Source organism: Perissodus microlepis, chromosome 7 (genome assembly GCF_051167445.1).
Source record: "Perissodus microlepis isolate ML-2025 ecotype Zambia chromosome 7, ASM5116744v1, whole genome shotgun sequence".
In the NCBI taxonomy this organism is placed as follows: Eukaryota; Metazoa; Chordata; class Actinopteri; order Cichliformes; family Cichlidae; genus Perissodus; species Perissodus microlepis.
Genome location: NC_140467.1, coordinates 14557963 through 14585260, shown reverse-complemented (window position 1 = coordinate 14585260; position 27298 = coordinate 14557963). Strand labels below are relative to the sequence as shown.

Genomic DNA, 27298 nt, shown 5'->3' with positions numbered 1-27298 from the left:
TAATTGACTATTTTGTTTTAAAATCTTTGTTGTGGTACAAATTTAACTGATCTTAAGAATTAATTATTTTTTTTCTTATAGACAGAGTTTCCCTTTGCTTTCTTCTTCTTTCTACTCTCATCTGTATTAATGATAACTGGTTCAAGAGGAGTAAAGATCGAACCACAGCAATGCCTTGTACTGTGGTGGCCTTGGTGAACTCATCTAAGCTGGGGATAAGTAAGCGTAAGATGGTTGTTGGCTGCTCTGTGAGTTCAACAGGAGGACAAGGAGCTGAAACCATAACAGAGAGTGCTTCCTTTGTGGGTCAGGGGTCCTTCTCCAGATTAGGTATTATAATCACATTTTCTCTGGTCTGAACCTCAGCGAAACATGAGCTTTCAGCAGGGGGTGATGCAGAAGCTGTACTGTGTCAAAGTTATTTACTTACAGGCTGAAACATGAGGCAAACGTGTTTCACTGTCTCATCAATAATTCTAATAAGCGGCACTGGTGCAAAGCTTGCACTGTTGCCCGGGCACGTCTCTCTGTCAGAGTGGAAAGGACCGTGCCTGATGTTACTCTGTGGTGTGACTGCCACCCTGTGCTGAAATAATAATCAGAAGTTCAGCAGGAACAGCTGGAGCTAGAGGATCAGAAAAGTCGGTTTCTTTTGTGAGCTTGGGGTCCTTCTTGGGATTTGATAATACACTTTCATTACTGGCCTGAACCTCAGAAAACAATCATATCAATTTTATTTTCTGGATTTTTTTCGTTGTCACTTCAAACAATATTTATTTGATGTGATGATCTGGCTGACTGGGGGTGTGGGGCTGAATAATCTTACAAATATGTTTTATTTCTACATCAACATTTGTAGTCAGCAGCACTGGCGCACAGTTTGCGACGTCACTGAGCAGAATGTTGTGTGGATCTGTGTGACTTCTGACAGGATGACATGGGCCACGTCACTAGTTATTTATTTTTGTTTTGCATGATGTTATGAAGGAAGGCTCAGGGTTTAAGTAATCAGCATCATGGGCTCATCTGATTAGAATGAGAATAAGCAGTCATCTAATCAATCACAGGCAGAGATGGGCAGTAACGCGTTACTTGTAACGCGTTACTGTAATCCGATTACTTTTTTCAAGTAACGAGTAAAGTAAGGGATTACTATTGCAAAAACGGTAATTAGATTACCGTTACTTTCCCGTAGGAACGCTGCGTTACTGCGTTACTAAAACCGTGATTTTTTTTGCAAGAATGTCTCATGACAGTGACGTAACAGCTGTCTGCAGATCAACAATGGATCATATATCGAGTGCGGGAGAGAGTATGAGTGTGCAGCGTTTAAAGCGTGGAAGTACTGACCTTACTTTGAGTTTAATTCCATAAAAAGTGACAAAAACATTAGTGTCCGTTGTGCGTGGGAAGAAAACTTCTTTTTACAGCGAAACCCCCCCCCTAAACTTCCAAGCAAGCACCGAGTGCGCTATGACGTAATGGGAAATTCACAGAGAAACTCGCGGATTCTTCCACTGACTGCTGCGGCACACCTGCACCAGGGTAAACCTCCGCCTACCCTACTCCTGCTTTACAGGTGAAAATAGAGCAAAAGGACCGCTGAGTCTTTGACTTTATTTATTTTCTGCTGTGTTTTACTTGCATCTTTTTGAAAGAGTGAATTTAAACACACAAAAAAATATATTTTATGTGCTGGAATGTCCAGAAAATTAAACTAATTAAACTAATTTCTTCAAGTCAGAGAATGTTGCATATAATTAAAATTTTGCTTGATGCATAAAGTTAAAAGATTAAAACTAATAAAACAAGTTTTAAAAAGGGACTTTTCCATTTGATTACATTTTGTATGATGGATTATGCAGAAAAAGTAGAATTGGGCTGAAAGATCTATCGCTTTATCACCTATTCAGGTTGTAAATCGTGTTTTTAAAAAGTAACTAAGTAATTAATTACTTTTGAAAATAAGTAATCAGTAAAGTAACGGGATTATTTTTGGGGGGAAGTAATCAGTAATTAGTAGTGATGTGACGTTCTGTATCGAGGCTTCGAAGCTTGTGTCGAGTAATTGAGGGGGCGTTTCCGCGATGCGCGTATCGAGGCTTGCTTCATTTATGGGAGGAGCTGAAAATGATGACGTCCGAAGCCTCGCTGCCCGGCTGTACCACGTGACTGGTTCATGAAGTGGTTCGAACTTTGACAGAGCTATAAACAATGTTCAGACTTCATTCAAAATGTGGGTGTTTGATGGAGAGTTGCGGTTAGTGAGAGTTTGGAGACAGTTTGGAGGTTTATGAGAGTGAGGAGAGAAAGTCAGGAGAGAATGGAGCCAGCTAAGAAGAGGAGGATGTCCTCCCCTGTGTGGGAACATTTTGATCTTATTCCTCCTAACAAGGTATGTAAATTTCTACAGAAGATGTATTTTCATAATACTGATGGTGCAATACAATTTATGTTAAGCGGCTTTACTTTTGTACAAGGTGAAGTGTTTGCTATGTGCCAGGGAGCTGGGATATAACAACAACACCTCATCCATGCTTAGGCACTACAGAGCTTTGCATGAGAATAGGGGGAATACCGGTTGTGGAGCAAGACCAGGTGAGCCATCAAATGCCATGATAATATAGCATGCAGTAATGTTACTAAATGATATAACAATATTATACAACTGTAATAAGTTACGTGTGTGATATTTATATTTGTGCTTTGTTTTTGTTGTCTTTCCTCAGGAGAAGAATCTCAAATAGATGAAGACCTGGTTAGCATGGTGATTGAGGACTCCCAGCCATTTAGCATTGTGGAGGACAAAGGATTTAAAAGATTTGTTAAATCATTAAATCCTAGCTATGCTCTCCCCACTAAAAAGGTCATAAAAGCAGTGAAAATTTTGTTTTTACAGAATAAAATGTGAACAGGCAGGACTCAGTCTGTAGCTGTCCATACCTCAACGTTACAAAAGCACAACCACTGTCCACACCCCAACCACACCTCACCTCACAGTAAATGATAATTTCCATTTTAAGCATTTCCAAATAATCATTTTCCATACTGCCAGTATAAATATACACAGTATACTGCATCACTACAATATAGATGTTTTACACACTCCTTTTGTTGTTGACATTTACAGGCTGTGTGCAAAAGGCCACACTCTTCAAATTCATGCCAACTAATATTTTTACGTCCAGTAGGTGTCCTACTAGAGCAAATGAAGCTTCAAGACGCTTTGCGCTGGGGTGAACCAATTGGATGAAAAGCTTCAGTGCTTCATGAAGCTTCATCTGCCCATCACTAGTAATTAGTTACTGATTACTTTTTTCAATTAACTTGACCAACACTGTTCACAGGGTTCTCCTTTTATTCTCAAATCAATAAAGGAAAGACACACATGGACTGCCAATGCTGAAAGAAAACAGAGATTTAAGTTACTCATTACCTTAAACAATACATAAAATCAAAAACCCAAACAGAACCTCACCTCTGCTGCCGCCCCATGTGGGAGTGAAGAGAGAGTGAGCCAAAAGTAAATGCAGTCCTTATATAAGGTGTGACAGGTGAGTGCAATTAAGGACAAGCACCACACCCAATCAAAGGTGAGAGAACTAAACAAGGTGCATCTGGTGAAGTGAGTGGGTGTGCTAGGATGTGCTAAAAGATGGGTCTTTACAACACATGACATTAAATGAATTAAATAGAAAGTAACTGACTAGACCACCTGGTAATACCTGTTGTTTCCAAACACATCACCTAAGCTGACCACAATGAATAGTAGCCATGACTACTGTTCAAACAGGCAAACTAGTATTGCTGGTTATGGAGAAGCTTCAGATCTGAAAAGTTAAGGCCTTAAAGCTGCATTCTTTATAATAGCCAGCAGGGGGTGGCTCCTCTAGTTGCTAACAGTAGTCTGATTTTATGAGTAAATTAAGCTTTCCTGGTGGATTTCTGGTGTCGGTCTCTAGTTTCAAACACTATAAAGACATCAAGTGAAGTTAGATTTTGTGTTCCCTTTAAGCTTGACCTATTTTCACTGAATGAGTTGCTGCTTTTCTCTATTTTTTAAATACAGATTACAGATTATAGAGATTTACTGGGAAAAACAAGCTTGTTACTGGAAACAAGCATTGTTTACTACCCTGTTTCACACTTTGAAACAGCCTCAGCAATTTCACACACCCCTCAAATCTGCAGGACAGCGGTAATATCTGACACTAAAATCACAAATCTTTCCCGAAAGCGCAGACTTGGTAGCAGGGTGCGGCGAGATGTTTGTGTTATTTCTCCCCCAGAGAATAAAAAGCGAGCGTTTGTGTAACTCGCAGAGGAGCTCCTCCCCATAAATCAGCAGACGAATACAGAAGGCGCACTGGTGCACGCCCACCACCGCTCAGATTGCGGATTTATGATGAAGGTTGCCATTTACGGACTCGCTGTCCGTCGTTTATGACTGTTTTTGTTAATATGCGTGGGTGGATTTCAGTCTTCTCCCACTTGTTTGTGTTTAGAAATAATTACGAGGAAATTATTCGCATAAATCATTCTGATGTACTGAAACACAATCCATTCAGTCTCCCTTCTAAATAAAGTGCCAAACCGATTTGTTTGCTCGCTTTTCCCACTTTTTACCACGATAGAAGGCGTTTTCATGACATGGGGGGGGAAATGCAACATAACATCAACAGTTAGGTTGTAAGTGGAAGTGGAAATTCTCGATTTGGCAACTGAAAAATATTCCCCGGAATGAAGGAGGGGTCAGCGGGGCAGATCCGAGCACCGCCCCGGGTCGAGACGGTGAACTTTGTCACAAATTTGACTGAGCAGCACAGTGTGCGCCTCCTCTGCCTCTCCCCACTTATTCTTTCAGCGCTCTGCAAAATGTACATCTGCTTCAGCGTCTTGGCCGGACTGGCAGTTCTCTGTTTCTTTTACATCAGCGCGTTTTGTCCCTACTTTGGCGAAGATTTCGCGTACATCCTAAGGAGCATTAAATGTGGCATCAGACTAACCAAATACAAGAAAATCAAGCCCTTTTACAGCATATTGGACTGCTTCTTGGATGCAGTGAAGAGGCACCCCAAAAAGATCTTTGTACACTTCGAAGGTCGCTCGTACAGTTATGGCGAAGTGGACAAACAGAGCAACAAGGTGGCCCGAGCCCTGCAGGCTGAAGCCCGGCTGAAGGAGGGGGACACGGTGGCCCTGTTCCTTGCGAACGAGCCCAGCTTCATTTGGACTTGGCTCGGTTTGGCGAAGCTGGGCTGCCCGGCTGCCCTGCTCAACTTCAACATCAGATCCAAGTCCCTGTTGCACTGCTTCTCCTGCTGCGGGGCCAAAGTGATCATCGCCTCCTCAGGTGAGATACAGCGAGAAATGAATTATTGCGTCGGGCCAGAGGAGGCTCTCGTTATTTGACGCGTCTCCCACAGGACTGCGAAGTTAAAAGTTCGACAGCAAGTGAGAGATACCTCTTAATGCTTGGCTTTTGTGCAAGTACGGAAAGTATCCTCAGATATTATATTATTAATTCTTCTTGTAAAATGATTTTGACCACGCAATTCATTGCAGAAGAGAAACGTGGGTCTCAATTAAACCCTTTTACGCATCAAAGATGTTAAAATAAAGAGTTTATAAACAACAGTTTATATTAATTCTATAAATGAATGCAAACAGATACTGCTCAGTGCAGATTTTGCAGGCTACTTGACAATATAATTCACCCCGTCACATCTGTCCTGCCACTTTACATAGTACGCTTTATTCCGCACTGCATCGCAGATGGATATTAATTCCTTAAATGCACTGATTGCTCTGACAGCTGTATTTAGTTTGCAGGTAATGATTGTTGAATAATGCAATAATGAGATCAGATCATAACGTGGTCTATAAATGCTGGAAGGACCCGATAGACTGACTAGATTCTGACTCACACTCTTAAGATTAGATACAGTGCAGTGTTGGCCCTTTTCCATCATCTGTCAGTGATGAACGATAATGCCAAACAAAGGTGCACTTATTCAGATGATCGCAGTTTTATTGGCACAGTGAACCTGCGTCAGAGACTTTCTCCCTGTTTTTTTTTTGTCTGTAAATTAAACTAGAAGACATGGATGATAATAATAAAAATAAATTGCTTTGCACCACCTGCCACATGAATGCTGTACTTCCAGCTTAATTATAAAAACCTCCAGCTAGAAACTCAGTGCTTCCACAAAGGAAAAACTGAGCTAGCCGGTCTTTGAGTAAATTGCGACATAAACCTAAACGTTTGTTTGAGATCAGTCCCAATCAATAACCTCTGCTTAACCCTTTAAGACCTACCATAGAACCAAGTCCGCCAGAGCTTATATTATATTTTTACATGGTGTGGTGCCATTTTTGGGAGCATTTCAAGTTGCTATACATCAATACAACAATTATAGCCCAGATTTTAATAATATGTATTCATTAAGTGCATAGTAATTACATAAATTGCAAAAAAGTGCAATAAACTACAAAAAAATTGAAAATCGTTTTTGCTTTTTTAACATATATCTCTAGTTAGAGAAATTTAAGAGGCTTATCCCTGAAAACTGTAAATACAAAAAAGTTGCACAAAATAGTTTCCTACCACAGGAAATTTATTTTGAGTGTCTTCATAGTTTTATTTTTGAAATACACCAATTTTTATATACTGCAGGAAAAACGAAAATAAATATTATACTGCAAATTTGCAAAAAAGCAGCATATGCATCAAAATAAACTATTTCCAGCAGTGCAATATGAGTCCTAAGCATCCCAGAAAAGACACAGAAAGTCATAAAGTCAAAGATAACTTTTAAAAACACCAGTATAGGCCCTGAGGCCCTGATGGTAAAAAAACCCCCTACATTTCCGCGAAAATGACGTCACTTCCGGTTTCGGGCAGGTAATGGCGGACATGCAAAAGTTCGCGCTGACGTCTATTCCAACATAGGAAGTGTTATGAACAGCTGATCGGATCGGCAAAGCGTGTTTCTGGAATATTATGTTTTTGTTGCTGCAAGCGCTTTTTATGCAGTTTTTGCAAAGCTATATGTGGAAGGAAACCGTGACCTAGGACAAGCTGATGGCATAAGATGTAAGTACAACTCCTCCGGTTTCATATGCAAAAAAAATTATTGCGCTAGCTTACGTGGTTGCAGAGCTACCGGGATTTAAAAATAGTTACGCAAAACAGAGCGTGCCCGCTCCGACCGGCTCTAAAGGGTTAAAGGTTATTATTGATCAGCTTTAGTCGCGGCCAAAAGTTAGACGTAAGGATAAACTTAAATAGATAAAAAAGTGCAGGAAGTGCATTTTTGCTGGATCGATTAATTGTTATTCTATATCTGCATATATGGAGGGGATACGATCTTGATTAGCACGTTTCATACAAATTACATGAACGCCAGTGTTTGGTTATTATGGTTAGACATAGAAGAGAAGCAGTGTTTAAGCTATTTTGGTGGTTCCAACTGTGGCAGTGCAGTTTTGAACGGATGAACATTTGCAAAAAGGAAAAAGAATACTTCACATATGAGCAGAAATGAGTGAATGATTAAAGAACAAGGGAGCTCTTTATGCTCCACACTGAAGAGTAACTTCATCGGAAGAAAAATCTCAGCTTGCAAACGTGTTTCTTTGCATTCTCATTATAGAACTTAAAAGGCCTTTACTAAGAAATGCATGCATGAGAGCTGAACCTCCCACCCCATGTGCTTGTATCCGAGTGGGATCGGGGATACATGATACAGGCCCACATGTGTAGGTGCACATGTGCCACATTTGGCAACACAGCGCTATGACGGGCTGTGTTGAGCTGAAAGCTACTGTCTATTTGTAGAGCTGCAGGATGCTGTGGAGGAGGTCCTGCCGACGCTGAGGGAGCGGGGTATCAGCGTGTACCTCATGTCGGACAGCTGCAGTGTGCAGGGCATCACCGCTTTGTCTGACAAGATCTCCAAGGCCTCAGATCAGCCACTGTCCCGGGACCTCAGGGCCAACATCCATATCAGGAGCACCGCTCTCTACATATACACATCTGGGACCACAGGTAACAACAGCAAACTGCTCTGAAACAAACGCTGGCACGCAAAATAAGATTGCAATGATAACAGTCAAGCTAATGAGGTGCATCAAGCTTCAAACACTAGATCTGTGCTCAGCCACACCTTCTGTTCTTGGAGAGGGGTGTTAATTGAACGTGGTCATCTGTGGGCAATAACATTTGCTGAAAGGCAAAAAGCAAACACACTCACAGCTTCCTAACTGATAAAATGTGAACCCTGGGGTTTTCTTGTTACAGGATTTTTTTTCCTCACTCTGTATTGTTTTCACAGTTTACTAGCCAGTAGTTTTATTCTTTCCTGCCTTTATTGGCACACTGCAGAATGTCTTGGCACAGTACCAGTGTTAGTGACAGAGTGTGTGTCTTACACATCTTACACATGCCTGATTTAGACAAACTGTGAACGCTCTCACTACTTCATAGCTCTAAAACAAGTGAAAACATAAACACTGAACCTTTAAGTCCTGGTTGTGTGAAGCCTGCACACATGTTTAATTGTGGTAATTTAATTTTATCAGACTAATGGGTGAGGGGGGAAAAATCTGCACAATTGTTCTTTCTGATGCAGACTTGCTGATCTTCGCTCCATCAAGGCCCATTACAGGGATGTGCCTAAATGAAATGCTGTATGTCCCACAGAACTTTTTCAGATAAGAGTAGCACATGATAGCACATGATGCAAGTGGAACATCTGTTATTCACCGTCATTTTAAATGGTATACTAGTTTTAGCTGGTGGAAAATAGGCTTAAATCAAAATTTAGTCCCAGTTGAGTCCTTAAACGGTCTTTTACAACCATGTGCTGAACAAGCTTGGATCTGCAGAAAACCTGATGGATGTATAAGTCCGCTTTTTGGCAACTTCTGTTACCTTTTTGCCTTATATTCATTCTTTTGTTGTTGTTTTTTAAGCTGAATTGTAGGCTGCTAATAGTTGGCTTCACAAGCCAAACCTGCTGTTCCGTGATGGTCATTCACAGTGGACATAGATGTCCTCCTTCACTCCTCTCTCACGCTCAGTCCAGAGTGACCTTTATCCTTTGAGTGTTGCTCCTTACACTGATAACTTATGCAGATATGGCAAAAGGCGTGGTACAAGTCCATTTACCACAACTTTAAGAATAAGTAGAGTCATTTTCTCCTCGACTTCAATACACCTTTTTTTCAGTGTGTCCGTTTAAACAAAAGGTGGCTTCGGCACAGCACGGATAAAAACAGAAGAATCATTATTTAATCTTCTCAGCAACGAACAGTCCCAAGTAGATGGTGAATATAATGGACTCTCAGCAGCTATAGATGCTGAATTTTTCATAATGAACTGGTGCAGATAACTCTAAATGGTGAAAACTAAATAATCGATCAGGTGAAATGTTACTTTGTGCAGTCATTAGAAGATTCAGGATCAATGAATGAACCACAGTGAAGTGCATCATACTACTTTGTTCCTCTTTAATTCAAAAGCACAATCTGTTATTCTTTTCCCTTGGAAGGTTTGCCTAAAGCAGCCATTGTCACACATGAGAGGGTGTGGGCCGCCTCCTTCCTCCAGTCGATATGTGGAGTCACAGCAGAGGACATCTTCTACATCAATCTGCCTCTCTATCACAGCGCCGGCTTCTTGATCGGAATGACTGGAGCCATCGAGAGAGGTAATGATCCTCTTAATCCTCTCAAGAGTACAAGAGCAAAAGCATCTGCACGCCTGGGTCAGGAGCTTAAGTGGTTAAGGAAGATAAAGGTTGTGTAATATGATTTGACTTGCAGGTATTACCATAGTCCTGAAGAGAAAGTTTTCTGCCTCCCAGTTCTGGGATGATTGCAGGAAGTATGACATCACGGTGATGCAGCACATCGGCGAAACGTTGCGCTATCTCTGCAACACGCCCAAGGTAAGAGGAAACCTAATCAGTCTGCAGCTACGTCAGTCAGCCGCCGTCCTAATGGGGGAATATCTCCGTGTCCATCCCGCTCTTGGCAGAAAGACGATGAGAAGAACCACAAAGTGAGAATTGCAATCGGCAACGGTGTCCGAATGGACGTTTGGTCCGAGTTTCTTCATCGCTTTGGAGACATTAAAGTTAGAGAGCTGTACGCTGCCACAGAGGGAAACATCGGCTTCATCAACTACACGTCCAAGATCGGCGCAGTCGGACGAGTCAACTTTGTGCACCGGGTAGGAAAAGGAAGCAAGTCGCATGTTTTCACAGTGTGGTGCAATGTCTGTGTTAATATCTGGAGCTTACATTGGTTGATCACATTTAAATTAAATTGGAGCAAAATGTCATCAACAGCTACAGGAGTGAGTTGAATTTGAAAATAAACACCCATACATGGATTCTTGGCAAAGAGCGACTACATTTAAAGTTGTGGTGGCCGTTTGATTGGACAAACAGTGCATACAGATATTTTAAGCAAAACTTGACTGTGTTTGTCCCCCATGAAGAAGAGTCTCAGACTCTCTGTACACACAAATGATGAAGGCCATTATGTGTACAGTGTTTTTAAATGATCAGATCATTCAAATCACTTCTCTTGGCTAAGCACTTTACATTCTAAAACTTTATCTGTTAAAAATCACCCTCATTTCTTGGTGCAATCACTTACCTGGACCTCAGATAGAGACAGGCCTTGTACTATGAAGAAAGATCAGCATACACAGAACATATCTGATTTATTTATCTCATAACCTGTTCCAGAGCAGATTAGGTTTATAGTGTAAGTCAGAGTGGTGATGTAACCCTGTAAGAAGTGAACCAACTTTGCAATACTTAGAAAAGTTACATGGATAAGCCTAAATCCTATTTTTTTATCAAATCCTGAAACAAGCATGAGACAAGCGTGTTGATGTTTGTGCGTCCTCACAGAGTTGCTGCCATGTTGGCTGTTCCACTACTTTTAAAACATTTTAACTGGTGGGTTTTCTTTCCTTCTTCCTTTTCCAGTTTTTCTTCCCCTACACTTTGATCAAGTTTGACATTGAGAAGGAGGAACCTGTCAGGGACTCGCAGGGTCTGTGCATCCAAGCAGCCGTAGGTGAGTCTGTCAAGAGAAATCTGGTTCAATTTAAAGGAGTTTTAGTTTGATAGAAGTGAAATTAAAAAGGAGTTTTGATTTATTTTGTTTCCCGATGTCTCTACCAGGTGAAACGGGACTTTTAGTGGGAAGGGTAACAAAGAGGTCCCCCTTTGTTGGCTACGCTGGTAACAAGGAGCAGACGGAGAAGAAGCGGCTTCGAGACGTCCTGAAAAAGGGTGACCTGTACTTCAACACCGGCGATTTGCTTCGGTTCGACAAAGAGAACTTTGTGTACTTTCAGGATCGAGTCGGCGACACTTTCAGGCAAGTTGTGACTCATTTTTGTGTTGACCTGTCGCTTTGTTTTTGTGGTTCTGCCCAGACGATCGAGTCTAGACTGAGTCACCGTTTGGTCTGGTTTAGTTCTCAGCTATTAAAAGTATAAAAATATGCAATTAACAGCTGGTTAGAATAGTGTGTGTGAAAATGGCTTTTTTCCTTTTGTGCAGGTGTTTACTTGCAGATCAGGTTCAAACTGTGCTGCAGAAATTGTTCATTGGAGTCTTTTCGTGTTGTTTGTTTCAGGTGGAAAGGAGAGAACGTCGCCACATCGGAGGTTGCAGACATTCTCACAATGGTTCACTGCATATTAGAGGCGAATGTTTACGGTGTGAAAGTTGAAGGTAAACGCACTCGGGTCATAAATATTAAAACCTTACGGAGCTGTCTGCACTTTGCATTTCATATTTCTCTCATATTTCAATCAAGGTCATGAAGGGCGAGTCGGCATGGCAGCTCTCACTTTGGAAGAAGGACAAAAGTTCGACTGCTCGGCCACGTACACGCAGGTCGTCAACTACCTCCCAGCTTACGCGAGACCCAGATTCATCAGGATTCAGGTAATAAATATAAATAAATAATACGTGCACATCCAGACCAGACGGGCTGCTATGGCTTAAAGATATTGTTTTAATTTGTGGTCTGATTCTGCTGTACTTACGGAGTTCATCCTTTCCACTTTTAATTAGTGCATGCTCAAAGGCTAAACGTGCTAAACGCTTGGTGTCTGAAATCCAGATGGCTGAAGCGGTGCGTGGATCCGAGTCTGAGTTTTTACTGTGTAAGATCACCAATAATGCAGATCAGAAATCAGATGTGTCATTGGGTCCCAATGTTGTTTTTTCTAGACAAATATTAAGGATTTCAGATTTTTCCTTTGAACCAAACAGGAAGGCAGTGCAGTGATATAACCCTAACACTTCCTTCAGGGTTAGGGACAGCTGCAAGAAATGCTGACTCTGGCAAATATTTTCATGACTTAGTAAAACCGTAGAGGATGTGCCCTCCAGATAAAATTATTGGAGATGATTAAAAAGAAAGTTCCCAAGAAAGTGCAGTACAGGACCGTTCTATAGCTACTTTAACTATGAAATATTTGGATTTATGTACCAAGGAAATTACTCTAATATACATTCACCACAGACCCCCTTTTACCCCCAAAACTGCCTTAATTTATTGTGGCATAGATTCAACAAGGTGAAACATTTGTCAGGAACTTTGCTCCACGTTGACCTGACAGCATCACACAGCTGCTGCTCCCATTCCACCACATCTCAAACACACTACTCAATTGAGATCTGGTGACTGTGGAGGCCATCTGAGTACAGTGAACTCACTGTCACGTTCAGGAAACCGATTGAGATCATATGAGCTTCATGGCATGGTGCGTTATCCTGCTGGAAGAAGCCATCAGAAGATGCATACACTGCGGTCATACAGGGATGGACATTAGAAACAATGCTCACATAGGCTGTGGTGTTTAAACGATGCTCAGTTGATACTAAGGGTCCCAAAGTGAGCCAAGAAAATATCCCCCACTCTATTACACCGAAACTATCCTTAACTGTTGATCCAATGCATGAAGGAGCAATGATTACATGCTCTTTCCACCAAATTTTGACCCTACCATCTGACTGTTGCAGCAGAATAAGACGCTCGTTAGACCAGAAGATGTTTTTCCAATCTTCTAAGTGAACTTTGATCTGTCAGTGTGAATTATAGCTTCAGTTTCCCGTTTTTGACTGATAGAAGCACCGGCGTGTTCTTATCTCTTTTGAGTTAATGTTGCCGTCCTCTAATAATAACTGTGTAATATTGCTTTGCAGTTTGTAGCTGATATCTGATCTGATTGACAGCATTGTTATTGGCGGTTTATCTTAATTATGTTTTGGTTTTCTTTGCTTTTTGTTCTACACTAAAGCTTGACACAAAAACATCTTTCAAACTGTGTTTTGCAGCCCTGCCTGGAGATGACGGGAACCTTCAAGATGAAGAAAGTGAAGTTGGTGGAGGAAGGATTCAACCCAGCTCACATCAAAGATCCTCTATACTTCCTGGATCCTGAAAAAAAGACTTATGTGCCCTTGACCGAAGAAATCTACAGAGCAGTCGTCTCGAAGGAAGTCAAACTCTAACACAGAAGCTAAAGTAGTCACTGCTGAGCCACTTTGTTTGCAAAGAAATAACAATAATGGATCTTAACAGACACTAATCTCAGGGACGGACTCGGAAACGTCACGTTTGAAGAGATGGTTTTCATCTTTAGCACAGCTACCTTCACCTCTTACAGTGACACTATGTGATACAGAGAGTATGTGCTACTCACTGTGTTCTTAATTCGTTAATTAATTCTTTGGACAGTTAACCATAACATGCACATTTTACTGTAATGGCCTTTGTTTTTACATTGGACTGAAGCTCTTTTAATCCATTCCGGTCCGATATCACAGAGTCTAGATATTGACCTTTCAACATCTACTGTATCTCTTATGTAGGGATTTGTTGTTACCTAACTGGACTTTTGTACAGAGGTAAAAGCAGACACTGCGTTATCTGTTTGTGTACTGATGACACACACTGTAAATTGACAGTTTTATTGCATAACACTGCCCTGAAGTGCTGAAGTGTTAATGTAGCAGCTGCCGTTGTGCCCTTATAACTACGTTTGTGCACAATAAGAGGAACCTCCAGGCAGGCTTGCGGGGTGACTAATCTGCACAACCTTTGACATAAATCAGACGAACTCTGTCACACTCTGTTGTGTTTTTTAAAAAAAAACATAAAAAAAACTTGACAAACAGGCAGAGATCAGTGAACTCTGATAAGATATTTCTAAATGTTGTCTGACACTGAACTTTGTCTTAAATGACTCCCTTGAGCTACTGCAGAGTAAAGGTTAAACCAATCGAATTTATATAGGAAAAATCAAGTTTGGTTATTCCATCCTATTGACCTTTATTTTGTACAAATCACAGGGCCTACAGCAATATGACAAAAACATTTTATGTGGAATAGTTACACTTGTATAGTACTAGAGTATGGATTTTTAAATGATGCAATTCTAAGAAGGTCAATGAACTTTTCCACCCAGATACTCTGATCAGAAAATATTTAAAACAGAGCACCACAGACTGGAACTGGTTTTTGGTAGAGCCCTAACAGGAATTTCAGTTGGGGGGGGACGATGTAAAAGCACCACATTTACTGTTTATGATGGATCCAGAAAGCTGACTGAATGAGGAGACCAAACGTTCACTCCATCCTGACTGCAGCTAAACTGCTGCAGGAAAAAGCCAGCCATCTCCACAGCTCCATCACTCAGGCCTTCAGAGTAATATTCAGTTCAAGTTTAATTTATATAGAGCCAAATCACAACAGTTGAGTCAAAGCGCTCCATTTTTGTAAGGTAAAGACCTTACAATAATAGAGCGAAAACCACAACAATCAAACGACCCCCTGTGAGCAAGCTGTTTGGTGACAGTGGGAAGATAAAACTCCCTTTTAACAGGAAGAAACCACTGGCAGAACCAGGAAGATGGGACAAAAGACACGCTGTGGAAGAGATTATTAACAACTAATGATTAAATGCAGAGAGGTGTATAAAACACAGTGAGGGGAAAAGAAGGTGAATGAACACTCATTGCATCATGGATAGCCTCGAGCAGCCTAGGCCTATTGCAGTGTAGACAGGATTCTGGGTCACCTGATCCAGCGCCAACTATCTACATTATCACAAAGTAAAGTTTAATCAAATCTTAAAAGGAGAGATTGTGTCTGTCTGATGAATCCAAACTTGGAGCTGGTTCCACAGAAGAGGAGCCTGGAAGCTGAAGGCGCTGCTTTTCTACTTTTAAATATAAGAACAACAACTGAGGCCGCAGTCTGAGTGAACTGCTGTAGAGTGGTGGGTATAGTATTATGGGGTCTTTAAGATAAAATGGTGCCTGATTATTCAAGACCTTGTATGTGAAGGGAATGGATTATGAATTCAGTTTGACAACCTACTTTGAGTTTACTAAACAGCATTCAAACTCACAGCACACAGATTCTCGATCTTATGAGTCGAATTCCAAAAATACTCTGATCAACAGCACTTGTTACTGGATTCCTGATAAAACCCTCATAATGCAATAAGGCGGTGGCGGGATGGTGCTATGAGTGTACATAATCTAGAAAAGGATAAATATAGCCAAAGTGTCCTTGAAGAAAACCTAGGCTGGGGAAGACGGTAAACAGATGCTTCCTGTCAAATAGGAGACGAGAAGTTCCTCAAATCCAGCAGTCCAAAGGCTGCAGATGTGCTCAGCAGTGCTCAGTGTTAAATGCTGCTTAAAGGGTTTCTATAAATCATTTAGTAAACATGCAAACATTTCTAGAAACACGTTTTAACTTGCCTTCTTATTGATTTTTTTCCTGATATGCAAAAATCCAGAAAATCCAGTACTGGGAGTTAAGATCGCTGTGTGAACAGTAATCCACCCCAACGTCTCACTACATTCACAGATGGAACATTTTAGCAGGCAGGCGCAGAAAACTCAAAACTGAGCAATAAATTATTTCAAAAACAGCCGCCAACTCCTGAACCCTCGCGGGAATCATCTCGGATCCATTTGGCAGAAAATAAACTGGTGTTGCTGTGTCGCTATCTAAAAAGACGTGGGAAACAACACAACACTGGAATCTGGGCAGCGTTTACTTTATAAATGAATTTATTTAGTAATACAGTGGTATACTTAGAAATGTGTTGCAAAGGAAAACAAATGAAAGTAAAATCAAAATAAATAAAAAGAATGTCAGCCACACGGGGAAAAAAACCAAAAAACTAGTGTCGGGTTGAAGCAGTGTTGTCATATCAAAAGAAAAATAGTACTGATGTGCCATAATAAATTGTCTTAGTACAAAAATACATTTCAGGGCACACAATACAGCATCCAGTATCACAAAGAAAGGAAGGGACCACTCTTCACAGCAGCCCCCCTCAAATACGTCTTTTAAAATCATTTAAACCGAGCACTTCTCTATTTTGTAAATAAGAATAAAAAGTTTTCTGACAGTTAAAAATGCCTTAAGTAGTGTGTATGTTTGTAATGTGTGTACGTGTGTGTATACGTTGGTAGAAAAGTCGGACTTATTACTGCTTATGTCAGTTCCAAGGCTCAGGGGTATAACCAGAATACAAACATAACCAATGTAACCGCTTTCTCTTTTTTAAACAAACATTTTCTCTTTTATACAAAATAACAAAGATGTACAAAAGTTCATTTACAGAGAACCAAGGCCATATGCTAGCATTATGTACAGCCACAACTTAAACATCTTCTAGCTTGTTGTTGTTTTGTTTTGTTTTTTTGTATTTCCTCAGACTTCATATGCATAGCAGTAAAAGAAAGCATACCTTTTTCATCAGTCTCAATTATTCTCGTGTGCTAAATCCGAGTTCACCGTTTTTAGGAGAAAATGCAGAGACAACGACGACGACAACTTCTTTTTCTTCTTCTTCTGCTTCTTCCGTAGTGATCGCTACAACTGAAGGAACCGATGTTTTAAAGTTTCACTGAAAAGTTAATATGCAGATAAGGCATCACTGCTTGCAGTGTACGATGGGATTTCTCATGTGTTGAACTTAGTAGTAGCAGGCTTCTGAACCTGAGTCATAGCACATGCATAGATCTCTAGACAGCAGGAGTTTGTAAAATCAAGTCAGTATATTTATCTACGGTAAAACATTTCTACAAAAAACACGTTTGAAACAGAGAGAACCCCGCTGGACGAGCGGGTGTCTGATACTAATACTTTACCTTCATTCTTCATTTTTTTTTTGTTTAAATCTCGATGATGCCTACGTCTTCATGAGTCACGCTGAGCAATTTCTCAAGTCCTCAGAGATCCATCATGAGTGAAACGCATGACCACAGAACTCACAAACAAAAGTTTTGCATATACAAACTTTGCTGTTTGTGAGTTGTTGTTGTTTTATTTTTGTTTTTATTTTTACAGTATGCAAAAATCCCACTGCAATATTAAACAAGTTTTCAAAATTATCCTCTTTTGTTTTGTTTTTACCTTCTCCACCGCTCTGAACTTTTACAAAATTAGCTAAAAATGTCAAAATGTGATTATTCAGTCTGTGGCACTGGTCATGCATTCCAACTCCAGTTCCTTTTGTTTAAATAACGTTTTCATCTTTATTTTTTGCAAGCCTTGTAAGCACCAAACCAAAAAAAAAAAAGAAAGAAAAGAAAGAACGAGTACAGCCTTGGGGATGCTGGACTCTTGACTCTCCTTGTGTGTGTGTTTTTTTAAGTTTTTTAAATTTTGGGCACAGTAAACAACGTGAGTTTGAGTTCATACTTCATTGAGCATTTTGCACCGCGGAGCGGGCACGGCAGGGGAGTCTCGGGTCCCCTGCTTTATCACATTCAGTAACAGGCCAGCTGTTGCCCTCTTCAGAAGTGGTCAATGAGCACAGACACACAGTTTGCACCCACCAGGTAGTTTGGGTCTCCGGGGAGAGATTTGTTCTGCCAAGTTTTGGGATCACCTGCGGGGAACAAGAGACGTGACGTCAGCTGATGGAGAGCAGCTTTAAAATACAGAAAACTGAAACTGAAGGTACTCGAAACACGCGATTTAATAAAAATGCAAAGGCTGGTGATTTCAAATGATAGTGCATAATTTAATGAAGGGTGTTTCATGAATTTATGTTCCTCAGATGAGTGCATGTAATTAAGTAATACTTAATTCATTTAATGAATTTCAACATACTTATTCCACACATGAATTTAGAAGCAACCAAACTAGCAGGACTTCAGTTGAAAGGTCATGTACACCTGGCTGACCTTTGTAAAAGCATTCAGCGCCAAGTTAGTGTCTACGTGCTGCCTCGTGATCTGAAGTCCTTACTGTCATTTTTAAATCAAAAACTAATTACTTTAGTAATAAGAAAAGTTTACTAAAAGCAAGAACCCTGAGTGTGTGTCTAAATATACACAGACTGGCCACTTCATTAGGTGCACCTGTTCAACTGCTCAGTGAGGGGCTGGTCTGGGCATTTTGCAAAATTGCTGATCAACTCAGATTTTACCGCACAATCACCTCAAGTTTACAGGGAATGATCTGAAAAAGAGAAAATATCCAATGCTATCGTGTCAGTATGGAGCAGAACCCAAGAGGTGGTTTCAGGCTACAAACTGAATTGCATCAGTCAAGGACTCGAGTTGTTCTAGATACTAGAAGTGTTGCTTTAACCTCTTTAGACTTTATGTCAATATGAAGCTAAATCTCTGAGGAATGTTTCCAGCACCTCGTTGAATCTGTGCCATGAATTAACGCAGCTCTGGAGGAAGTTTTATATTTTATTTCAATCTTTACCACAGAGCTCAGTCCTATACTGCATTTTCTTCCTGTACTGAAGATGAGCCTTTACTTGTTCATGCGGAGCATGATGACTATCGATCTTTGATTTCCTCCTGGTTTGTGGGAACTATGGTAAACAGATAACTATGAAATGGGGCAAATTAAACAGCTGCATCAGAATCAGAATACTTTATTGATCACTAGGGGAAATTATTTAAATTGGTTTCTTCATAGCTGGATTGTACCATATTTGGTGACATATGATAATGTATTAAGTAAATCATAGCTGACATTCACTATATACAAACTAATCACATACAACTCATAGTGACTTCTCAATAGATTATATTTAAAGACAAGATCTCCCAAGCACTTATCTTATACCTTGATTATAAAACATTACCCTATTTTCCTACATCTTGACTTACATCTGAATTTAAGTACGGTCACAGTATAGATGATAGGATACTCATGTAAAGGTTTCTGAAACTAGATCAGTTAACATGCCTATACATTTATTTCATTTCATAAAACATCTTTTTACTGGTCACAACACTTATCTGGCACGTAAAACATCACAAACTGTGACATTAAACATAAAAATTCAGCAAATGAAGACCAAGAATCAAACAAGTGGGCATTTGTTCTGTAACTGTAAAATTTCAACATTTCTGAGAAATCCTGTTTAATATTCCATAGGAAAAGCAGCAAATCCATCCAAAATAAGCAGCTGGAATGAGGTCCTGTTTGGAATTTTCCTCAAAGAAAAGTTCAATGTGTGGTTGTGAGTTCATATTTGGTATGTATCTGCTTGATATGGTCGGATACTTTCGAGAAAAGCATCAGGAGAAAAGCACTCGTTTTCTATAGTATACAACTCTCAGTTTTCACAATTATGGAGACATCCAAACATAATGATGCCAGCTCCTTTAATAATTCCTTTTAATTAACGTATATTGGGTGTTGGCTCCAAACGAATAGAAATCCAGTATCACTGGTATCACTTCTTATCTAACAGTTTAGACCAGGGACCTCAAACATAAGGGCTCGAATCAAAGACTCCAATCAGGTGCACTGGATGGCTTTGGAAAATGTGAAAGACGGCATGAATTTTTTACATTTAACTTTTCATACATTTAACAGCTCTTCCTACTGATAAAGACCTCTCCAATCGACATTTATGCTACTGTTATTTTACATATTTATTTTTCACAAAAGTTGTGCTAACAGATTACTTTCATTTATTGCAGCAGCTTTTTATGATGTTGTAGAAAAACTCAGAAATACTGCTGAAATTACCATTTTTAAAAATTATAATAGGACATCACAGACATTAAATGTGTAGTTAAACAGAGGTAAGTTTTATTGGTATGGCCCACTTAAGATCAAAGTGAATTGTTTGTGGCCAGCGATGTTAACGTTTGGTCTAATGTAGGGCTGCCACAAACGATTATTTTGATAGTCGACTAGTCACCGATTATTTTTGCATTAGTCGACTAATCAGATCATGCATCCATTGGACGTAAAACGTACAGATTATTGCACCAGCATGCACCTGCTCTTATATAACTATCATTAGCTTACAGCTTGAAGTGTTTAAGGTATGTGCTAACTAAAAATAAAGACAAGATGATAGTTTATTAAATTTTAATGAAATCCCGTTTGTAGCAACCGAAAATAAAATAAATTCATAATTATAATAAAGGTCAATCAAATGGACCAATATCGCAAGGCCATGATGATCCACTTGGTAAAATAAATCCGCTTGGCATCTTTCTTGGCCTTAAGACAACAATTCTGATGGCTAAAGATCCAAACGGGACACAAAATATAATAATAATAATAATAATAATAATAATAATAATAATTTTAATGAAATTTGCAGATTGTTTCGGTGGAGTTTAATAAACTCAGCCGTCTGCTCCTTGCTATCTAAAATATAACAGGACACCGGAGTATATTCTCGAGCATCTCACACTTCTGATAATCAGTTGTCTGCTTGACGTTTATTCAGCTGTGTAAAAACTATAACTTTAATCTCAGCCAAACCGATTTACTCAGGAACAAATAAAATACTGAAAAAAAGCCAAACAATAACATTTTAAAGTTATCTAAGTGACTTATATATCATGTTTAACCTGAGTAGTGAAAGACGGTGGTGGGTTTGAAAACGATTTGCCGGGAGTCCGGTGTTCTCATGGGCTCTAGTGAGCCTTGCCCCCGGCTAGCTATCGAGCTAGTGGGTAACAGACGTCTCCGAAAACGTCGGAGCGCTTTTGAAAATATGTGGTGTCTTGATAAACTGAGCAGATATTTGAGGTTTACGAAGCTACATTCTCGCCTGAAAACATGTTAAACGTTTATTTTGTGACCCAGAAAGAATAATAAGAGTAATATTAAAACTAACTAGCTGCCGCCATTGTTGGAAACTGAGCAGGGCCGCGCTATGAATTCTGGGACGCAGCTTCTTCTTCTTCTTCGGGGTTTAACGGCAGCTGGCATCCTTGTACATGCAGTGCTGCCATCTTCTGTTTCAGTCCGTTATTACACTCTTAAATCCTACTACTTATTCGTCTTTTGTGATCTTACAAAGCTTCAAACGAGGCGTTGACTATTAAATTAGTCGTCGACGATTTTGATAGTCGACGTAATCGTGACTAGTCGACTAATTGTGGCAGCCCTAGTCTAATGATAGTTTTATAATGTCATCCAACCCACAGACTTGGTGTTTGTCTACAGCAGCACCTTCATCCATACTAAATTGGATGTGGAACCTCTTCTGTCGGAAAACTGATTCAGAGTCAGCTGGTAAGATTTTCAAGATTAAAAATACTTGATATTTGTCAAATACTAGCTCTTTATGTCTGTTTATAGTTCATATAACTAATTGGAACTAACAGAGAGCCCAAAATAAATAACACCACCACCAAACAGCACATGCATGATAAAAAGGTGAGGGGGGGAAACAGAAAACAGATGTGAGTGTTAAACTGATTCAGAAAGCAATGAACTCGCTTTGCTGAACACCAAAGTCTGCACACAGACCCCAAAAGGACAGAGAGAGGACAGCGTACCCGACGAGGAGTCGGAGGATTTTAGAGCAAAAGACCAACCATCAGGGGTCATTGACGCACAGTGAGGTAAGCGCAGCTCCACCGGCTTCAGGAACTTGAGTCCATGTGGGCCACACATCACCAGCGGACTAAGCAGCGTTTCTCCTGCACAGATATACAACCAGAGTTAAACTTCACAAACCAAACACCCGATTTAATAGTCTGTTATTAGGCCATCGTAGTAAATAAGAAATATATGATTGTTTAAAAGTGTGTAACCACCAGTATAACCACTGTTTATTTCCCTATCTAGTTCAGGGTCTTTTTTCTGTAGTAGTTTCTATATTGGATAGTTGTAGAAATTCTCTTTGAGTTTCAAAACCAAGAAAAGCAAAACTTAAACTTTGTTTTTTAAGCTTTTCATGTCTGACAGCTCACATAAATACAAAAAAAACATATAAAATACAAACAGGTACTCAAAACAAGCAGAAGCACCCACTGTTTGCACCTCACAGAGAAGTCTCAGTCAGCCACTCAGTCTGCCTGAGTCCCAGACAAACAATTCCCAATCCAGACCACAGCCAAGTGACAAGTGTTCTCTCAACTGAACAACCTTCAAACTGTCTGCAGGTACCCCAGAAATCACAAAGCACAGGCAGGACATCCCCATGTGGGGCAACCCACCCCATATGATGCAAGGGGGTACCTGCAGACCCCCTTGCAGGGAATTGGGCAACCCTGGGCACCAGGGCCCTAGATCTCATACCAGGACCCCCCCCCAATAAAAAAAAAAAAAGGCCAGCCATCCGGGCCAGGCCCCACACCACAAGGCAGGCCCCGCCACCACCACCAGGGCACCAGAAAAAACAAATACATACTCCAAAACAGCTCTCCACACAAACCCACTAAGTAATGTAATTGATCACTGGGGACCAGAGAGAGTTTTTCAGAGGTGGCAGGCATTCTCTCCAGACTAATGTGATCTAGAGGAAAACATCTATATTCAGTAATACAGAAATCATTTTTCCATTTTCAATTCATGAGACTAGTTTTCTTAGTGATGAATAAGGTGGTAAGAAGTGTGTGTGAAGTGTTTGCTTCCATGGGCAAACACATCACCAAGCCTTACATCACTTAAAATGCATAGCTTGAAAAACTTTATTCTCATCTAGGAAGACAAAGCCCCTGCACTACTACAGTCAACATTTCACAACCTTCACCAGTTTCCTCAGATTCTGTACCATCTCATAAATCTAGGTTAGGGAGGATCTCTGTCCAGCACTGAGGAACTGACCTTTCTCCTTGTCGAGGGGGGGCAGGATGCTGTTGTCCCGGCACACCTTGAAGTAAATCTCCTGCTCAACACTCTCCGGGATCGCACCCTGGGGGATGATGATGCTGACGCCCGTCTCAATAGAACTCAGGACCCCTCCGTTACAGTTGAATATCCCACGGGCAGTGGCCACCACCGTGTGCCCTTCATCTTCATCGTCATCATCCAGTGCACTGGGGCTGAGGGAGAGAAGCAGAGAGGAGAACATCATCAGTCAAATCAGTGTAGGCAGAGAATAATGTACAGCAGAGGGCACGAGAGCAAACCCCCTGTGCGCAAACAAGTTTCTCTCCCTTTCTCAGCAGCTCAGTAATTACTTTCTCTGAGAACTCGATGCTACTAGGGGTGAGAACATGTCTTACCTTACAGGGATGGCCTTGGGAATGGCGTTGATGTTATTGTGCTGGTATTTGGGCCTGTTGTCTATAGTGCGTGTGAAAGTGTCTAGGCCACTGTCGTGATCAAGGGGCTGCGGTGACAACTGAGGTTTCCCACTACTGTTGCTCACCACACTGGGCTTGCTGAGGAGGTCCGTCTTCACCTGTGTGTCATTGGGCAGCAAATTGTGGTTGAACTTGGGGCTCTCAAACTTGCGCTCAAAGGGTCGGGCTGCACTGGTGTAAGGCTTCGGGACGTAGCGGTTATAGCTAGTTGGTGCAGGAGTGCTCAGGGTTTTTGGGGGTGCTGCATCAGTGCCATTGACCGGGGATTTGTCGGGAAGGCCCCTCGGGGGCAGGTAACTGCCCGGTGTGGGTTCATCCCTACTGGTCGGCCTAAGAGTTGTCAGCTCAGGTTTAGGATTGGGTGAGGTCAATGGTTCAGGTACGGAGTTAGCTGAAAGAGGATATAATAAATCAAGTAATTTAAATACAGCTTTGATTAAACATGCACAAGAGATTATATATACAGTTATGTACTTTCTATATGTACTGAAGAGTTTAGCTACTACCAACAAATGAACAAAATCAAGATTTTTTTGCTAGATTTACAGAACTGTGCTGAGCTTTGACACTCAATAGAGGTCTTTCATCAGCAACAAGCACAAAAGGTCCTGCCACAGATAGTTTTGCTTACAGTTCTGGTCTGACTACCATGCAGCCAGTCTGATCTCACAGGGAGAGAGAGAAAAGTCTTTTTTTTTTAAAGCCATTATCGCTTCAGGGACAGTGCTACAAAATTACATAAACACAAAGAGGTAGCAGTAGCAGGAGGCACTATGTTTACTTTACAATGCATGTGTACACAAAAAAAGGCTAAAAAAAAAAAAAAACCCCAAAACATTCTAGACAACCAATGCTAGTTTGGAAATCACGGTCTTGTTTAAGAAATCAATTTAAGAACAAACAAAAAGATGTGAGAGGAAGCAACTGGAAACAGTAGGAAAAGAAATATGAAGACATGTATGTGACTGTATAGGAGAACAGAAGAAAAAAAGTGGCCGAAAAAGGCAAAGCTTATTGGAGAAAGCATGTCATGGCACAGATATAATTCATGTCATGTGTATGTTATTCATGTAATAACGTACAGACGAAGGTTTGAAGGCCAGCAGAAAGTTTAGGAAGCTTACCATCGCCAGGACTGAGTTTGGGCAGTGTGGCAGGTGGAATGGCGGAGGCCGGGGGCCCATACTGTGAAGAGGGACTGATTTGTGGCAGAGGATCGTATCTTTTTTCCACTGGACTCACTTTCTCCACAGACTCAACTCTGCAGTTAGATGGCACAAACAATTATTATTCAACAGCTGCGACGACTTAAAACCTGAGAAATGTTGTACAACAGGCAGCACTTTTGGCACAGGCTGAGCTGTTATACCTGTTGTATGGGTAGGATAGCTGAGGTGGTTTGGGCAGATCATGGAAGCGGTTAATGCCAGGAGCAGGCTGGCCCATGGCCTTGCTGTCAAAGCTGCGACGATCAAAGTAGGACAATTGCTTTCTGTAGTATTCCTCATCCTCATCTGGGTCATAGTGGTTGGAACGGACTACATCATCCAGGGGCTTGGTGTGGGGCTTCTGTGGTTCAGGAGCCCTGCAGAAAAAGACAAACAGCAGAATGATTGAGGCAAATCAGAAACTGTGCACTAACTTAAAGTAGAGTCTATGAGATTAATTTATCAGATATCTTTGAAATCAATATGAATCTTTACAGCTGGGCAGCTCAGGCAGCCAATGACACTGAGGCTAACCTACAGAGCTTGCGGCATCCACTAGATGGAGCTCAAACTACAACAAATGAATTCTAAGACTCCTTTTCAAGGATCTTATGAGTGACTGTCCTTCACTCACCTACCCTGTAGTCTGGGGTTTTGCAGCGAGGGTTACATACCTATAGGAGGACTTCTCCTGCTCTAGGTTGCTGAGGGAATTGGCTTTAAGGACTGGTCCAGGTGCTATCACAGGCTTAGGAATATCTGCAGGCTGAAAAAACAAACATGATACAGAGTTCTAACATCAAGTTTTTAACATCATTGTGTTACTGAGCCAGAATCCTTATTGTAACTAAGGTGAGATAAACATACCCGGAGTACTGATGAATCACCTCCCTCTTTAGCCCTGTCCATAGAAACCGACCGTTTATTCTCAAACATCTTGACCCTGTTGAGCACTGACTGTGGTTTCATGGCTGGATCCTCATCCAGGTCTTCCTGGGGTGGAGGTGGAGGAGGTTTGGACCCTGGGGTGATTGCTGGATCGCCTGGGGAGGGCAGGGCCTCTGGTTTAGGTGGAGGAATGGTGGGTTCAGAGTTTCTCATAGCATCATGCATCCCTGGCTTAAAACCCCGGTTTGGAGGCCCAGGCATGTAGGTCGACCTCAGACCAGAGTCACCATAATACTGCTTCGAAGGCTCTGGTGATCGAGGGGAGTTAATGGGGAAGCTGTGGGTCTCTGCTTCATATGGGGAACGTGCATCGTAGCCTGCCGGAGGGAGAGGTGGTGGAGGGGGCTCATCGTAACGAATCGGTCCAGGTTTACTGTGGCGAGGTCTGCCATCATAGCCCACTGGTGGGGCCTCATCATAGCGTGGCTGAGGGGGGCTGTAGTCCCTTCCCGGTCCATCCTCATAGGGGGACCGGGGATTGTAGCCCATGGGTTGCTGGTGGCCCGGCTGGTACCCTGCGGGCTGGGAGGACGAGGTCTGCTGGTCATAGGGGGGCCACTGTTCGTTGTAATGAGGCACACGGTTGTCGTAGTGCAGGTGAGAATCAGTGTTGTGAGGCTTTGGTTCCGTGTAGCCGCCTCCATCATATCCGTAAGGCGGGTGGTCGTATTCGCGGTATGGCTGTTTGTCCTGGTACGGCGGCTGGTGACTATAGCTCATAGACTGCTTTAGGCTATGGTTGATTCGCACAGGGTCCTCCATATTGTAAAGATCTTTCTTGTACATCTGTGAAGAAAAAGAACTAAATGAATGCATCCATCCCATTGCAAACTTTTAACAAACCAGTGCTGCAGGACAGAAGGCAGCCAGTATTCTCCCAACACCAGATTAAGATTAAATTAATTAACAGGAAATAAACTAAAACCTTGAAAAGTTTAACAATAACATTAACCAAAGAAAATCTCTCAACCGATGAATTAAACCAAGATTAAGTCAAAGTGCATTTACTCAGGCAAACCTTTTCCCATTATTAAAAACAGTTCTGAATGCCTGTTTGACAAGATGCCTTTCAAGAATGGTGGTTATCCATATAAACACAAGTGAATTTTACATCTTTAAAGTTTGATAAATGGCACACTAGCAAGTAATTTGTACATTTCTGAAAGGCCTCGTTTCAAACAAATGATGTGTAGCCTGTAGACAGCAAATCTAGTTACAGTACTTCCTATGGAAGGTTGATCTGTTGGCATATACAGAGGGCGTAACTACACAAGAGAGACATAATGCAGTGTGCAGATGCAAGTTTGTTTTTCCATAGGGAGAATTGCTCATTGAAAGGAATTTATTACCAAGAGTACTGTCTGCAGGTTAGCTTTCATCATGCAAAAAACATTCAGTTTGCATATAATGCAATGTCAAACTACTGGCACTACGACAGACGACACATCTACCCACTACGATGCTACTGTGACACTATTTTTCATCTACAGAAGAAAAGTTAAAGCTGAAAGGAACCCAAAAAACATTAGGAGCCATGCA

General features: G+C 41.1%; 2 protein-coding genes across 10 annotated transcripts in view; one reads left to right on the top strand and one right to left on the bottom strand.

The window, feature by feature from the left end:
* Positions 1-4804: 4804 nt before the first annotated feature.
* slc27a2 (solute carrier family 27 member 2) lies at positions 4805-14171 on the top strand. Its single transcript, XM_084933704.1, has 10 exons — positions 4805-5353; positions 7841-8050; positions 9555-9713; positions 9829-9953; positions 10043-10237; positions 11007-11097; positions 11205-11403; positions 11665-11762; positions 11848-11978; positions 13377-14171. The coding sequence occupies exons 1-10, from the start codon at positions 4876-4878 to the stop codon at positions 13551-13553; spliced, it is 1863 nt and encodes a 620-aa protein (XP_084789830.1). The 5' UTR covers positions 4805-4875; the 3' UTR covers positions 13554-14171.
* A 1938-nt stretch (positions 14172-16109) lies between these two features.
* The window catches only part of tjp1b (tight junction protein 1b), a 71198-nt gene continuing 60009 nt past the window's right edge, over positions 16110-27298 (bottom strand). For 8 of the 9 annotated variants that reach the window (XM_084933686.1, XM_084933687.1, XM_084933694.1 and 5 more), the window contains 8 exons: positions 25679-26545; positions 25486-25577; positions 24973-25188; positions 24728-24864; positions 23523-23994; positions 23122-23339; positions 21849-21992; positions 16110-17959 (listed from right to left, as the gene is read on the bottom strand). In XM_084933686.1, coding sequence (XP_084789812.1) covers positions 17865-17959; positions 21849-21992; positions 23122-23339; positions 23523-23994; positions 24728-24864; positions 24973-25188; positions 25486-25577; positions 25679-26545 — 2241 coding nt within the window. In that variant the 3' untranslated portion in view covers positions 16110-17864. The remainder of the gene's footprint in view (positions 17960-21848; positions 21993-23121; positions 23340-23522; positions 23995-24727; positions 24865-24972; positions 25189-25485; positions 25578-25678; positions 26546-27298) is intronic. The other variant, XM_084933688.1, reaches the window with a different exon arrangement.

Coding starts and splice junctions, on each gene's coding strand:
- slc27a2 (XM_084933704.1), top strand. CDS start 4,876: ATGTACATCTGCTTCAGCGTCTTGGCCGGACTGGCAGTTCTCTGTTTC. Junction 11,763..11,847: donor TTACGGTGTGAAAGTTGAAG/GTAAACGCACTC, acceptor ATTTCAATCAAG/GTCATGAAGGGCGAGTCGGC. Junction 11,979..13,376: donor CCAGATTCATCAGGATTCAG/GTAATAAATATA, acceptor TGTGTTTTGCAG/CCCTGCCTGGAGATGACGGG.